This window comes from Schistocerca cancellata, chromosome 5 (assembly GCF_023864275.1).
Source record: "Schistocerca cancellata isolate TAMUIC-IGC-003103 chromosome 5, iqSchCanc2.1, whole genome shotgun sequence".
Taxonomy (NCBI): Eukaryota; Metazoa; Arthropoda; class Insecta; order Orthoptera; family Acrididae; genus Schistocerca; species Schistocerca cancellata.
Genome location: NC_064630.1, coordinates 679,545,887 through 679,561,223, shown reverse-complemented (window position 1 = coordinate 679,561,223; position 15,337 = coordinate 679,545,887). Strand labels below are relative to the sequence as shown.

Genomic DNA, 15,337 nt, shown 5'->3' with positions numbered 1-15,337 from the left:
CCCTTACATGGGTAGACTCTATGCAAATACAATGATAAAAGAACACCTGACTTTTAAATCTATACTCGATGTTAACAAGTTTCTCTTCTTCAGAAACGCTTCCCTTGCCATTGACAGTCTACATTTCCTCTCTACTTCGACCATCATCAGTTATTTTGCTCCCCAAATAGCAAAACTCATTTACTACTTTAAGTGTCTCACCCACTAATCTAATTCCCTCAGCATTACCTGATTTAATTCGACTGCATTCCATTATCTTCGTTATGCTTTTGTTGATGATCATTTTATATCCTCCTTTCAAGACACTGTTCATTCAGTTCAGCTGCTCTTCCAGGTTGCTGTCTCTGACAGAATTACAATGTCATTCGCGAACCTAAAAGTTTTTTTTTCTTCTCCATGGATTTTAATTCCTACTCCGAATTTTCTTTTGTTTCCTTTACTGCTTACTCAATATACAGATTGAAAAACATCGGGGATAGGCTACAACCCTGTCTCACTCCCTTTCGAACCACTGCTTCCCTTTCACGCCCCTCAAATCTGGTTTCTGTACAATTTGTCTTTGACCCCTGCCACCGTCAGAATATGAAAGAGAGTATTCCAGTCGACATTCTCAAAAGCTTTCTCTTATTCTACAAATGCTAGAAACTTAGGTTTGCCCTTCCTTATTCTAGGATCTAAAATAAGTCGTAGGGTCAACATTGCCTTCCGTGTTCCAACATTACAACGGAATCCAATCTGATCTTCCTCAAAGTCAGCTTCAACCTGGTTTTCCATCCGTCTGTAAATAATTCGCGTTAGTATTATGCAGCCGTGACTTATTCAACTGAGAGTTCTGTAATTTTCACATCTGTCAAAACATACTTTCTTTGGTATTGTAGCTATTATATTCTTCATGAAGCGAGAGGGTATCTCACATGACTCATACATCTTGCTCACCAGATGGTAGAGAAAAGTCAGGGATGGCTCTCCCAAGGCTGTCAGTAGTTCTATTGGAATGTTCTCTACTCCAGGGGCCTTGTTTCGACATAGGTCTTCGAGTGCTCTGTCAAACTCCTCATGCAGTATAATAGCTCCCATTTCATCTTCATTACAGTCTCGTCCATTTCCGTAATATTATCCTCATGTACATTGCCCTTTTTTATACCCTCTGTGTACTCTTTCCACCTTTCTGCTTTTCCTCCTTTGCTTAGAATTGGGTTTCCATCTGCGCTCCAGATTTTCTTACAAGTGGTTCTTTTTTCTCCAAAGGTCTCTTTCGTTTTCCTGGAGGCAGTACCTAGTGAGATATGCTTCTAAATCCTTACGTCTGTTCTCTAGTCATCCCCGCTTAGCCATTTTGCACTTCCTGTCGATCTCATTTTTGAGACGTTTGTATTCCTTTTTGCCTACTTCGTTTACTGCATTTTTATATTTTCCCCTTTTATCAATTAAATTTAATATCTCTTCTGTTACCGAAGGATTTCTACTATCCATCGTCTTTTTACCTACTTGATCCTCTGTTGCATTCACTCTTTCATCCCTCAAAGGTATCCATTTTTCTTCTACTGTCTTTCATTCCGCCATTCCTGTCAATTGTTGCCTTTTGCTCTCCCTGAAACTCTGTACAACCTCTGGTTTAGTCAGTTTATCCCGGTCCCATCTCCTTGATTTCCAACATTTTTGCACTTTCTTCTGTTTTAATCTACAGTTCATAACCAATAGATTGTGGTCAGAGTCCATATCTACCCCTGGAAATGTCTTACAGTTTAAAACCGGTTCCTAAATCTCTCTGTTGCCATTGTATAATCTATCTGAAACCCTCCAGTATCTCCAGGCCTCATCAAAGTATACAACCCTCTTTCATGATTCTTGAAACAAGTGTTAGCTATGCTTAAGTTATGCTCAGTGCAAAATTATACCAGTCGGCTTCCTCTTTCATTTCTTTCCGCCATTCGATATTCATCTACTATGTTTCCTTCTCTTCTTTTTCCTACTATTTATTCCAGTCACCTATGATTATTAAATTTTTATCTCCCTTCAGTATCTGAATAATTTCTTTTATCTCATCATACATTTCATCAATCTTTTCGTCATCTGCGGAGCTAGATGCCAGTAGGCATATAAACTTATAAACTACTGTAGTAGGCGTGGGCTTCGTCTCTGTCTTGGCCAAAATAATACGATCGCTATGCTGTTTGTAGTAGCTTATCCAAACTCCTATTTTTTTATTCATTATTAGACCGATTCCTGCATCCTGCACTACCCATATTTGATTTTGTATTTATAACCCTGTATTCACCTGACCAGAAGCGTTGTTCCTCCTGCCTTCACTAATTCCCACTATATCTAACTTTAACCTTTCCATTTCCCTTTTCAAGTTTTCTAACCTACCTGCCCGATTAAGGGATCTGACATTCCACGCTCCGATCCGTAGAACGCCAGTTTTGTTTCTCTTGATAACGATGTCCTCCTGGGTAGTCCCTGCCCGGAGACCTGAATGGGGCACTATTTTTACCCCTGGAATATTTTGCCCAAGAGGACGTGATCATCATTTAACTGTACAGTAAAGCTGCTCGTAAAAAATTACAGCTGTAGTTTCCCCTTCCTTTCAGCCGTTCACAATACCAGCACAGCAAGGCCGTTTGGTTAGTGTTACAAGGCCATATCAGTCCATCATCCAGAGTGTTGCCCTTGCAACTACTGAAAAGGCTGCTGCTCCTCTTCAGGAACCACACGTTTGTCTGGCCTCTCAAGAGATACTTCTCCGTTGTGGTTTCACCTACGGTACGGCTGTCTGTATCCCCTGAGGCAGGGAAGCCTTCCCACCAACGGCAAGGTCCGTGGTTCATGGGGGGGTTGCTGTACTATTATAAAGATTAGTGTAAAAAGAGCATTCATAGTAATTCAGAATTAGTGTAAAGATACTTACTGAGCGGAGGTATAATGAACTTGTTGCAGACGCTCCATGAGATATCTATTCTTTGCCTTTGCTCTAGGGTTAAATCTCGATATATGCATATCAGATTGGTTTTGTTTTGGATAAACATAAGTTTGAATCGAGTTCTATTGAAAAGATATTGATTTCTGTACTGATCCCTACATAAAAATGTCGGGAAATATTTAAGAATGGAGCGAATGAAGAATTATATCAATGTTGTCTAGGTATCATTCGGATTCATCAACTGAATGGCCAATATCTTGTCCATTGCTTGTAAATACAAATTTCAGTTCTACGCGCTGCTGGTCTCATTTATTCGTGATAAAGCCTCCAGATCGACAGCACACGAGTTATAGAGAGACGCCAGGTCGGCGGAAGCGCCTACAACACATGGTCAACTGTATTTCTCCACGCCGCTGTGAGAGCAGCCACTGCCATATCTAGACACTCATTGCACTGTGTGTAGTTGGCTGGACGAACTGATGTACTTCTACGTCAAGAACATGGAGAAAAGTAACATCAACACCTGGTGCAAAGTAGTTAAGGCGTTTATCGCTCAAACAACCAGTTTCTGGTTACACCGTTTTATTTGCACGCCAGTTTAACTTTACTATGTAAACAGCTCAATATAACAGCTTCTGAAATAACCGATTTTCATTTTTTTCCCTGTTACTTCATGTAATAAACGTAGAAATCGAACAGACAGAAAAATTTTGACTCTCTCATTTAAAGATACATAGAATCAAAATATTAAATTAAACAGGGTAATAAAATAAAACTTGGTCCGTCCACCGCTGCTTTTCTTGAAAAGTGATAAGTGATTGAATACTATAAAATATCGCCAGTATTCTCTGTTGTTGTTGTTGTGGACTTCAGTCCTGGGACTGGTTTGATGCAGCTCTCCATGCTACTCTATCCTGTGCAAGCTTCTTCATCTCCCAGTGCCTACTGCAACTTACATCCTTCTGAATTTTCTTAGTGTATTCATCGCTTGGTCTCCCTCTACGATTTTTATCCTCCACGCAGCCCTCCAATACTAAATATGTGATCCCTTGATGAATTAGAACATGTCCTACCAACCGATCCCTTCTTCTAGTCAAGTTGTGCCACAAACTCCTCCCCATTTATATTCAATACCTCCTAATTAGTTATGTAATCTACCCATCTAATCTTCAGTATTCTTCTGCAGCACCACATTTCGAATGCTTCTATTCCGTTCTTATCCAAGCTATCTGTGGTGTCACCGCCAGACACCAGACTTGCTAGGTGGTAGCCTTTAAATCGGCCGCGGTCCGTTAGCATACGTCGGACCCGCGTGTCGCCAATGTCAGTGATTGCAGACCGAGCGCCGCCACACGTCAGGTCTAGAGAGACGTCCTAGCACTCGCCCCAGTTGTACAGCCGACGTCAATAGCAATGGTTCACTGACAATTACGCTCTCATTTGCCGAGACGATAGTTAGCATAGCCTTCAGTTACGTCATTTGCTACGACCCAGCAAGGCGCCATAGCATTTGATAATTAATATTGTGAAGCATGTACAGTAACGAGAGATGTTCACCAATTGTAGATTAAAGTTAAGTATTCTACCAGTTACTCTTGTTTTGCTAGTCTTATTTCTCTGACCTGTTCCAGACCTCACACCAGCCTGCGTGAGCTTAATCGCGTGCCTTTCGGCTTCCTCCAAACTCCGTGAATTGGCTCCTGCCAATTCACAACACTATCTATCGTCCACGTTTCACTTCCATACAGGGCTACAGTCCATACAAATACTTTCAGAAACGATTTCCTGACACTTAAATCTATACTCACTCTTAACAAATTTCTCTTCTTCAGAAACGCTTTCCTTGTCAATGCCACTCTACATTTTATATCCTCTCAACTTCGACCATCATAAGTTATTTTTCTCCCCAAATTGCAAAACTCCATTACTACTTGAAGTGTCTCATTTCTTAATCAAATTCCCTCAGCATCACCCAACTTAATTCGACTACATTCCATTATCCACGTTTGGCTTTTGTTGATGTTCATCTGATACCCTCCTTTCAAGACACTGTCCATTCCGTTCAACTGCTCTTCCAAGTCCTTTGCTGTCTCTGACAGAATTATAATGTCATCGGTGAACCTCAAAATTTTAATTTGTTTTGTTTCATTTACTGCTTGCTCAATATAAAGGTTGAATAATATCGGGTGAAAAATGATGTTGAGTAACGCTTTTTTTCGTGTTAATTTGTCACTTTTCTGGGGCTACAGGCAAGGAAAGGCATGTAACGTAGACACAGGAAGCAGATCAGCTAAGTTATATTTTTATTGCATGCTGTGAATGAACTGTTATTAAATTTTTAATTTATAACTGTTACCGTAAATTTCTCGCTCTTTTATTGTCTCATAGAAGAGGCATAACAATTTCTAATCTCTTAAAGCAAACGAAGCGTTGTATTTAATTGTTGTGTCACTTCGTAAAAATAATTTCGTGCTAGGGTTGGAGCCATTCAGCAATACAACGGATGTCTCACCACGACAGTGAGAAACTAGCGTACAGACCAAGAGGGCGCAAGTCTCGCACACCTCAAGTACACGCGTACCTTAAGTCACGCCATATCGTTAACATGTACATTATTGTCTCAGCAATGCCATGTGTTTGTCGCTCTTTACTGTCGGCATTGTTACTATAATAGCACAGATTGTTTTTCCCATTCTCTGTAATAAAGATATATTTTAAACCAATGCAAATTTTGGGAATAAAAGTTATTCCTTTTTTAAAAAAGGTTTTATTTAGAAACGATAAATTTTATCACTGCCGCTACGGCTAACGAATATTTCAATTTTTTTAACTTTATTAGTAGTAAAAAATGAAACCACCTGCTACAGTCACGACCAAAAAATACCGAAAAGTACTCAGCACTAAAATACTGGTATCGTTCTTAAGTGATCGGTTTTTCCCATCCATAGTACAAACGCATACATATTGTAATGGCCTCGTTAAGTATGTTGACCATTCCTAGGTAAAGCTTTAATTCAATGTAAAAGTGAGGAAAAATAACAGTCCCAAATTGTTTCTGAGTAGTAGGAGACGTGCGGGATGTGGGAAAAAAATCTTTTATTGCGTTTTTGGATGAAAATCGCAGATAATTTCTGATTCGTATAAAGTAAAAGTTACGTACAAGCAAAGCACTTCGTAACGGAAGTGAAAATATGAAAAAAGTATTGAACCTTTCAGACTCTTACAAACCCCCAAGAAGTACAAAGGGATCAAACTGTGGTACCGAGACATATTATTTACCAACAGTACCTCCTTGAACCAAGTTAGATTAGTAAATACGACATAGAAAATTCCGCTATAATTGTAGGATCAGTGAAAGATCGAGCAGTAGCTTGTAGCTGGTTACCGGTTATGTCGAAGATGGAGCGAGGGAAGTGAAGGGAATTTGAAAATAGATGAAGTATCGATGGCAGAGCTCATAGATAGTAATACACTCACGGAGAAATGTGAAGAAATCCCTGGACTGTTCAATCTATAAGGGTGCCTGTTTAGTAAAGAGGTCAGCTTCAGGAAAATGTGATTATGCTTAAGAGCATCAGAAGGTGAAACACGGACAAGCTTCGAAATTTTTGGTGAAAACATTGTAGCTGTACTGGTTGAATTTCATGATGGATGTAAAATGTAAAAAAGAAAAAAACGTGCCAAAAAAATAAGCTAATCGGTATCAGACTCATGGAATTGAGAAAGACCATCCTGAGTCGAGTAGCAAACGTCTACAGCTCTGGGTGGTATGGCAGCGAAAAAAGGTTGTTAAACTGAAAATAGAGATTGTCGGAGCATTAAAATGTGACCCAACAGACGTAAGCGTCATTTATTTATTGTGTTGAAGCCCTTGTTGTATCCGTTAGGACAGTCCGGCAAAATTTTGCGTTGAGGGTCTGTTGCAGCAGACGACGGATGCGAGTGCCTTTGCTAGCATCACGACATCACGTGCAGCGCCTGTCCTGGCCTCGTGACCATATCGGTTGGACCATACACGACTGGAAATCCGTGGTCTGGTCAGATGAATCCCGATTTCAGTTGGTAAGAGCAGATGGTAGGGTTCGAGTGTGTAGCAGACCTCCCCACGAAGCCAAAGTTCTCAAATAAGCACTGTACTAGCTCTATAATTGTCTGGGCTGTGCTTACACGGAATGGTCCTCTGGTCCAACTGAACTGATCATTGACTGTAAATGGCTATGTTCGGCTATTCGAGACCAACTGGAGCCATTCGTGGACTGGAGTAGGCGCTGAAGGCCGAGGCCATGTGTCACACTTCAGTGGTGCCAGTTGGGTCTCTCAGTAGATCGGGTTTTACCAGGCATGGCCTGCACCGCAGTAAGTATGGGGAGGCTGGCAAAGCTTATAGGTGACAGTGTAGTGGGTGGTGGTGGGATCACTCATGGAAAAACTCCTGTAGTAGTTGGTGTTAGACGTGCACCTTCTTTAGATTGAAGTTTGCTAATAGATATACCTGCTTAAAGGAAGTCCCTCTAACTAAGGGCACAGCTTCAGAGGACTTCATGTTCCCAAGTCGTGAAGGAATTAGCATATTTCATCAAAATTAAGAGGTATTTGAGATGAAGTCAGTGAACTGCTTATAGATGTTGACTCTGAAATTATTGCTGTATCGGAGCACCACTTAAATAATTTGACAATTCAGATGCTTCCTTAACCAGGATACACTTGAGCTGGCTGTTTTTCAAGGAGTTCCATGCGGGATGGTGTGTGGCTATCTACTTAAAAAAAACGGTATTCCATTTGAGTACATACACGCATCATGGCACTGCACTGAACAGATATTTGAATGTTGTGCAGGGGCAGTAGAATTAGGGTGAAACTAAAGTTCTAATCGTTGTTGGTTATAGGTCCCCTAACTTTGACTTCATAGCATATCTGCTCAAGCTAGGGAGGGTTCTTGATTCACTTTGTGGGAAGTACCAGAAATTAGTTATATGTGGTGACTTCAATATAAATTTTTTATGTGACGCAGCAAGAAAAGGGATGTTGGCAGACCATATAAATTCATATGATCTAATGCAGCGTTTTTTTCCAACTAGGGTGCAGGGGAACTGTAGCACAGCCAGATACAATATTTCTATTCATTCTTCATTGCTAGATGGGCATTCTGTTAGTAAAAGGGTGAATGGCCTTTCAGAACATGCTGCACAAATTTTAACACTAAAATGATTTTGTACTCAAACAAATGTCACATATAATTACAAACTATGTGGGAAAGTTAATCCAACAGCGATAGAGACTTTTTTAAACCTTTTAAAGGAACAAGAGTGGCAGGATGTTTATAGTGTCGATAACATAGATGATAAATATAATGCTTTCATTAACACGTTTCTCATGCTCTTTGCGAGTTGCTTTGCATTAGAACATTCGAAACGGGATACTAGCATTAGTAGGCAGCCTGGGTGGCTGATTAGTGGGATAAGGATATCTTGTAGAACAATGTGGGAATTATATGAAAATGTTAGAAGTAGTCACAATCAAGCTACATGAGCCCATTACAGACCGTACTGTAAGGTGCTTAAAATTGTTATTAGGAAGGCAAACAGTATGTGGTATGCAAATAGAACAACTAATTCACAGGATAAAACTAAACCCATATGGTCAGTGGTGAAGGAAGTGTCTGGTCACCAGCACAAAGTCGACGATATAAAGTCAGTCCACAGTAAAAATATAACTGTTACAAATAAATCAGATATATGTAATGTATTTAAAATTATTTTCTGAGCATTGTTAGTGAATTAAATTAGTTTCTATAGTTAATCATACAACTTTCTTGGCAAATGCCTTTCCAAGATTAATGTCTGAAATATTCCTCTGTGATACAGACAAGGGGGAGATTGGGTCAATAATTAAATAACTGAAGACCAAGGGCTCTCATGGATATGATGGAGTGCCTAGCAGATATTAAAGTACTCTGCTGCACATGTTAGTCTTGTATTTAGCCGTATTTGTAATTTTTCCTTTAGGAATGGTCAGTTCCCTGAATTACACTCCTGGAAATGGAAAAAAGAACACATTGACACCGGTGTGTCAGACCCACCATACTTGCTCCGGACACTGCGAGAGGGCTGTACAAGCAATGATCACACGCACGGCACAGCGGACACACCAGGAACCGCGGTGTTGGCCGTCGAATGGCGCTAGCTGCGCAGCATTTGTGCACCGCCGCCGTCAGTGTCAGCCAGTTTGCCGTGGCATACGGAGCTCCATCGCAGTCTTTAACACTGGTAGCATGCCGCGACAGCGTGGACGTGAACCGTATGTGCAGTTGAGGGACTTTGAGCGAGGGCGTATAGTGGGCATGCGGGAGGCCGGGTGGACGTACCGCCGAATTGCTCAACACGTGGGGCGTGAGGTCTCCACAGTACATCGATGTTGTCGCCAGTGGTCGGCGGAAGGTGCACGTGCCCGTCGACCTGGGACCGGACCGCAGAGACGCACGGATGCACGCCAAGACCGTAGGATCCTACGCAGTGCCGTAGGGGACCGCACCGCCACTTCCCAGCAAATTAGGGACACTGTTGCTCCTGGGGTATCGGCAAGGACCATTCGCAACCGTCTCCATGAAGCTGGGCTACGGTCCCGCACACCGTTAGGCCGTCTTCCGCTCACGCCCCAACATCGTGCAGCCCGCCTCCAGTGGTGTCGCGACAGGCGTGAATGGAGGGACGAATGGAGACGTGTCGTCTTCAGCGATGAGAGTCGCTTCTGCCTTGGTGCCAATGATGGTCGTATGCGTGTTTGGCGCCGTGCAGGTGAGCGCCACAATCAGGACTGCATACGACCGAGGCACACAGGGCCAACACCCGGCATCATGGTGTGGGGAGCGATCTCCTACACTGGCCGTACACCACTGGTGATCGTCGAGGGGACACTGAATAGTGCACGGTACATCCAAACCGTCATCGAACCCATCGTTCTACCATTCCTAGACCGGCAAGGGAACTTGCTGTTCCAACAGGACAACGCACGTCCGCATGTATCCCGTGCCACCCAACGTGCTCTAGAAGGTGTAAGTCAACTACCCTGGCCAGCAAGATCTCCGGATCTGTCCCCCATTGAGCATGTTTGGGACTGGATGAAGCGTCGTCTCACGCGGTCTGCACGTCCAGCACGAACGCTGGTCCAACTGAGGCGCCAGGTGGAAATGGCATGGCAAGCCGTTCCACAGGACTACATCCAGCATCTGTACGATCGTCTCCATGGGAGAATAGCAGCCTGCATTGCTGCGAAAGGTGGATATACACTGTACTAGTGCCGAAATTGTGCATGCTCTGTTGCCTGTGTCTATGTGCCTGTGGTTCTGTCAGTGTGATCATGTGATGTATTTGACCCCAGGAGTGTGTCAATAAAGTTTCGTCTTCCTGGGACAATGAATTCACGGTGTTCTTATTTCAATTTCCAGGAGTGTATTTAACTACTCAGTAGTAAAACCGCTTTATGAAAAAGGAGAAAAGGATAATGTAGACAATTTTAGACCTGTTTCTATGCCATAAGTGTTTCCTAAAGTTATTGAAAAGAATGTGTATATAAGGCTAATTCACCATTTTATATCACACGATTTGCTGTAAAATGTACAGTTCGGCTTTAGGAGTCGTTTAACGACTGAAAATACTATATTATGTTTCCTCTGTGAGGTACTGGATGGGTTAAACAAAAGGTTTTAAACGCATGGCATATATTTTGATCTAAATAAGGCTTTTGATTGTGTTGATCACAAAATATTGCTCCAGAAGTTGGACCATTACGGAATATAGGGAGTAGCTCACAAGGACATTATTCACGGTGTTGAGAATGGCAGTGATGTGGTGTCTAAGTGGGGTGCAGTGAAGTGGGGAGTGCCCCAGGGATCAGTTTTAGGGCCACTGTTGTTCTTTATTTATGTAAATGATATGCCCTCTAGTATTACAGGTAACTCTCACGTTTGCTGATGACGCTAGCATGGTATTTGTAATTTTTTGTAAAGTTAATGGCCTGTGGAAAATAAACTAACGCTAAATCACAAAAAAATGGTTCAAATGGCTCTGAGCACTATGGGACTCAACTGCTGAGGTCATTAGTCCCCTAGAACTTAGAACTAGTTAAACCTAACTAACCTAAGGACATCACAAACATCCATGCCCGAGGCAGGATTCGAACCTGCGACCGTAGCGGTCTTGCGGTTCCAGACTGCAGCGCCTTTAACCGCACGGCCACTTCGGCCGGCGCTAAATCACAGCAAGACTGAGTTTTTACAGTTTATGACACACAATTCAACAAAACCAGACTTTTCAATTTCACAGAATACGCATATGATCAGTGAAACTGAACAGTTCAAAATTTTAGGTGCTCAGATAGATAGTAACCTATCATGGAAAGTCCACGATCAGGATCTTGTTCAAAGACTTAGTGCTGCCATTTTTACTATTCGAATGGTATCTGAAGTGAGTGACACGAAAATTTGTCTACTTTGCTTATTTTCATTCGCTTATGTCTTACGGTATTACATTTGGGGGTAACTCTTCCCATTCTAAAAAGATATTTTTGATTCAGAAACGGGTGGTTCGGGCAATACGTGGTGTAAGTTCGCGAACCTCTTGTCGACCCTTGTTCACGAGTCTGAGTATTTTGACATTGGCCTCCTGATATATATATATATATATATATATATATATATATATATATATTCCTTACTGCCATTTGTTGTTAAAAGTATTAGCCTATTCCCGAGAATAAGCAGCTTTCAATCAGTTAATACCCGGCAGAAATCAAACCTGCTTAACTCTGGTGCAGAAAGGTGTGCCGTATACTGCTGCATCCATTTTCAATAAGCTAGCGCTCGAATTCAAATCTTAGCAGTATTCGACGCCCTTTCAAATCGAAACTGAAGAGTTTCCTCATGGATCACTCCTGTTCCGTCGAGGTGTTGCTTGAAAAATTAATCTCATTCTTGTTGTATTGTTGATTGCGTTTATTTATGGATTGATATTTTTCGTGTTCATAAACATTTTATTTTTATCTGTTATTACTTTTAAGTTGTAATTACGTGTACTGACATGTTCCATGGCCTTGCTCCTCAATTTGGTCCTACGTAACTTGACGTGTAAATAAATAAAAAAATTACGAAGGAGTTGATATGGATGACAGAATACCATGTCACCGGGCAAAATTGCTCGTGATTGGTTTGAAGAACGATCTGGCCTATCCGGACGAATGATTCAGCCACTGAGACCACCCAACATGAATCCAATCGATCATATATGCGACATAATCTAAAGTTTAGTTCGTGCACAATATTGGATGACTGTAGAGGCAGCGTAGATCATTATTCCTACATTGGATTTTCAAGGACTAAGTGCGGGTAAAAGTAGGTCCGACACGATATTAAGAAATATCCCAATGACTTTCGTCACGTCAGTGTATATGTCAAGGAAAAACCCATCGATTGGCTGAGGACTGACACCAGAAGTTTGAGTCTTGTTGTATACCACCCAATGAACCACCGAGGCAATCTTTGATATCTGACATGGTAGAAATTGTAACGGGCAATGGATCTCGCACACCAACAGGATGACGTAGTCGCTTGTAGTGGAAGAAATTAGAGTATGATAATATACTGTTACTAGCTACTGCTCCAAAACGTTACTTGTGTTAGAGGTGACTTCTCAGATACATAGTGAAAGTTCTGACGTATTCCGCATGTTTACATCTTTCTGGTCGTACGACATGGCAACATACGGCATAGAAGGTGCCTAAGTTATTTTGTGCGGGTTGCGTTCCTATGGAAAACAAAGCAGCACGTACCAGTGTGCGCTCTATACTGTTGTGCAGCTTCCGCTCACCAAGCCACCACAAGATGTTTGGCGGTGACTCCCCGTCCACAGCGCGGCACGTGATCTCGTAGCCGAGGCCTGCCGTCAGTGGCTGCTCGATGTTAATCAGGATGCTGGCTGGCGGCGACCCGTCTGCAACACCGCACAAGATTGACCCTGACAGGCAATATTCCTCGGGGAATACCCTGCTCTCTATTACCTTATTACGTACCGTTCTCGAAATGACTCTCAAACGGAGCGGTGATTCCCTCGTATCATAAGCAGTGTTCGGGGATCCCAAGCGACGCGTCTTCGCTTTATTAACGACAGTTAATTTATCTTACTTACATCACAAATATTTATTCATGGATTTTTTTTACCGAACTATCAGTTTAATAAGTCACAGCTGCAAAATACTCAAGCGAATTCTTTACAGACGAATGGAAAAACTGGTAGAAGCCGACCTCGGGGAAGATCAGCTAGGATTCCGTAGAAATCTTGGAACACGTGAGGCAATACTGACCTTACGACTTATCGTAGAAGAAAGATTAAGGAAAGGCAGACCTATGTTTCTAGCATTTGTAGACTTAGAGAAAGCTTTTGACAATGTTGACTGGAATACTCTCTTTCAACCTCTAAAGGTGGCAGGGGTAAGATACAGGGAGCGAAAGGCTATTTACAATTTGTACAGACACAAGATGGCAGTTATAGGAGTCGAGGCGCATGAAAGGGAAGCAGTGTTTGGGAAAGGACTGAGGCAGGGTTGTAGCCTCACCCCAATGTTATTCAATCTGTATAGTGAGCAAGCAGTAAGGGAAACCAAAGAAGAATTCGGAGTAGGTATTAAAATCCATGAAGAAGAAATAAAAACTTTGAGGTTCGTTGATGACATTGTAATTCTGTCAGAGACAGCAAAGGACTTAGAAGAGCAGTTGAACGGAATGGACAGTGTCTTGAAAGGAGAATATAAGATGAACAACGAGGATAATGGAATGTAGTCGAATTAAGTCGGGTGATGCTGAGGGAATTAGGTTAGGAAATGCGACACTTAAAGTAGTAAAGGAGTTTTGCTATATGAGTAGCGAAATAACTGATGATGGTCGAAGTAGAGAAGATACAAAATGTAGAATGGCAATGGCAAGGAAAGCGTTTCTGAAGAAGAGAAATTTGTTGACATCGAATATAGATTTAAGTGTCAGGAAATCGTTTCTGAAAGTGTTTGTATGGAGTGTAGCCATGTATGGAAGTCAAACATGGACGATAAATAGTTTTGACAAATGAGGTGCTACAGAAGAATGCTGAAGATTAGATTGGTAGATCACATAACTAATGAGGAGGTGTTGAATAGAATTTGGGTGAAGAGGAGTTTGTGGCACACCTTGACAAGAAGAAGGGACCGGTTGGTAGGACATGTTCTGAGGCGTCAAGGGATCACCAATTGAGTATTGGAGGGCAGCGTGGAGGGTAAAAAGCGTAGAGGGAGGCCAAGAGGTGAATACACTAAGCAGATTCAGAAGGACGTAGGTTGCAGTAAGTACTGGGAGATGAAAAAGCTTGCAGAGGATAGAGTAGCATGGAGAGCTGCATCATCATCATCATCATCATCATCATCATCATCATCATCAACAACAACAACAACAACATTTTTACATCTATTAGAATGCGAAACATAATTTTAGTCAGAAAATAACTCAAAATAAATCGCAAAAGTAAAAAATGTTTATGAAACCTTTTATAACAGTGATGTGAAATGAAACATAAAAATTTACCCTGCTATAAAAACTTATGTTGCTATAAGAGGAACATAGTGTGTGAAAAATGGACGGTATACAATGAACGTCACATACGCACTGGTTCACAGTTTTTCGCCATTGTTCAATATTCAACCAAGTTCTCCTCTCCATACGCTTCGCACATCTGTGAATGACAAGTTTGGCAAACTGGACGATTGTAGCAGGTACACTCTTGGTTTGTCTTTCTCTGGCTGGCACGACGACACAGAGCAGTTTCGTCTTCACTAATGTAAGAAGACTCACTTTCATCGTTTGCAACGGCACCTTCATCTTTGTCTAACATTTTCATCGCAAATTCCAAAAATTTGTTTCAAGCGCTGACATACGTGAATTAGAGCTCGCAGTCAAAGCAAAACTGACAATAAATGAATAGAGTACAGGACCATTAAAGTTATTTGTAGTGGATAATTTAATTTTGACCAGAAAAATGCAGGAACGCTTACGGGATCATGAGGTCAATAATGGCACCACCCAAATTTTACAGCCTGGCCCTGAGAAGGCGGACGAGTCGACAAAGCTTCTTGTTTATCTTCTGGTCGGTTATCAACTGCCGACAAGTTATGTGGAACCATCAATAACAGAATGACCAAAATAGGAAGAAATATAGGGATCACCTGCAACTATATGCCACTTAATGTAGCTAAAAGGGTAAATATTGTGTCTACATTAAGTTGTATGTAGTTGCAGTTGACAAACTGTGAAGAAAACAGACACTAAACAAATTTAATACAGCAGGAAAACTACACCATTTGGCGAGAAGGTGTCAACACATAATTTTATGTGATCTTCAAAAA

General features: G+C 41.6%; 1 protein-coding gene across 2 annotated transcripts in view; it reads right to left on the bottom strand.

The window, feature by feature from the left end:
• Positions 1-15,337, bottom strand: part of LOC126187593 (B-cell receptor CD22-like) — a 173,807-nt gene that overhangs the window by 143,963 nt on the left and 14,507 nt on the right. For both annotated transcript variants that reach the window (XM_049928777.1, XM_049928778.1), the window contains exon 3: positions 12,743-12,903. In XM_049928777.1, the coding sequence (XP_049784734.1) occupies positions 12,743-12,903 (161 nt within the window). The remainder of the gene's footprint in view (positions 1-12,742; positions 12,904-15,337) is intronic.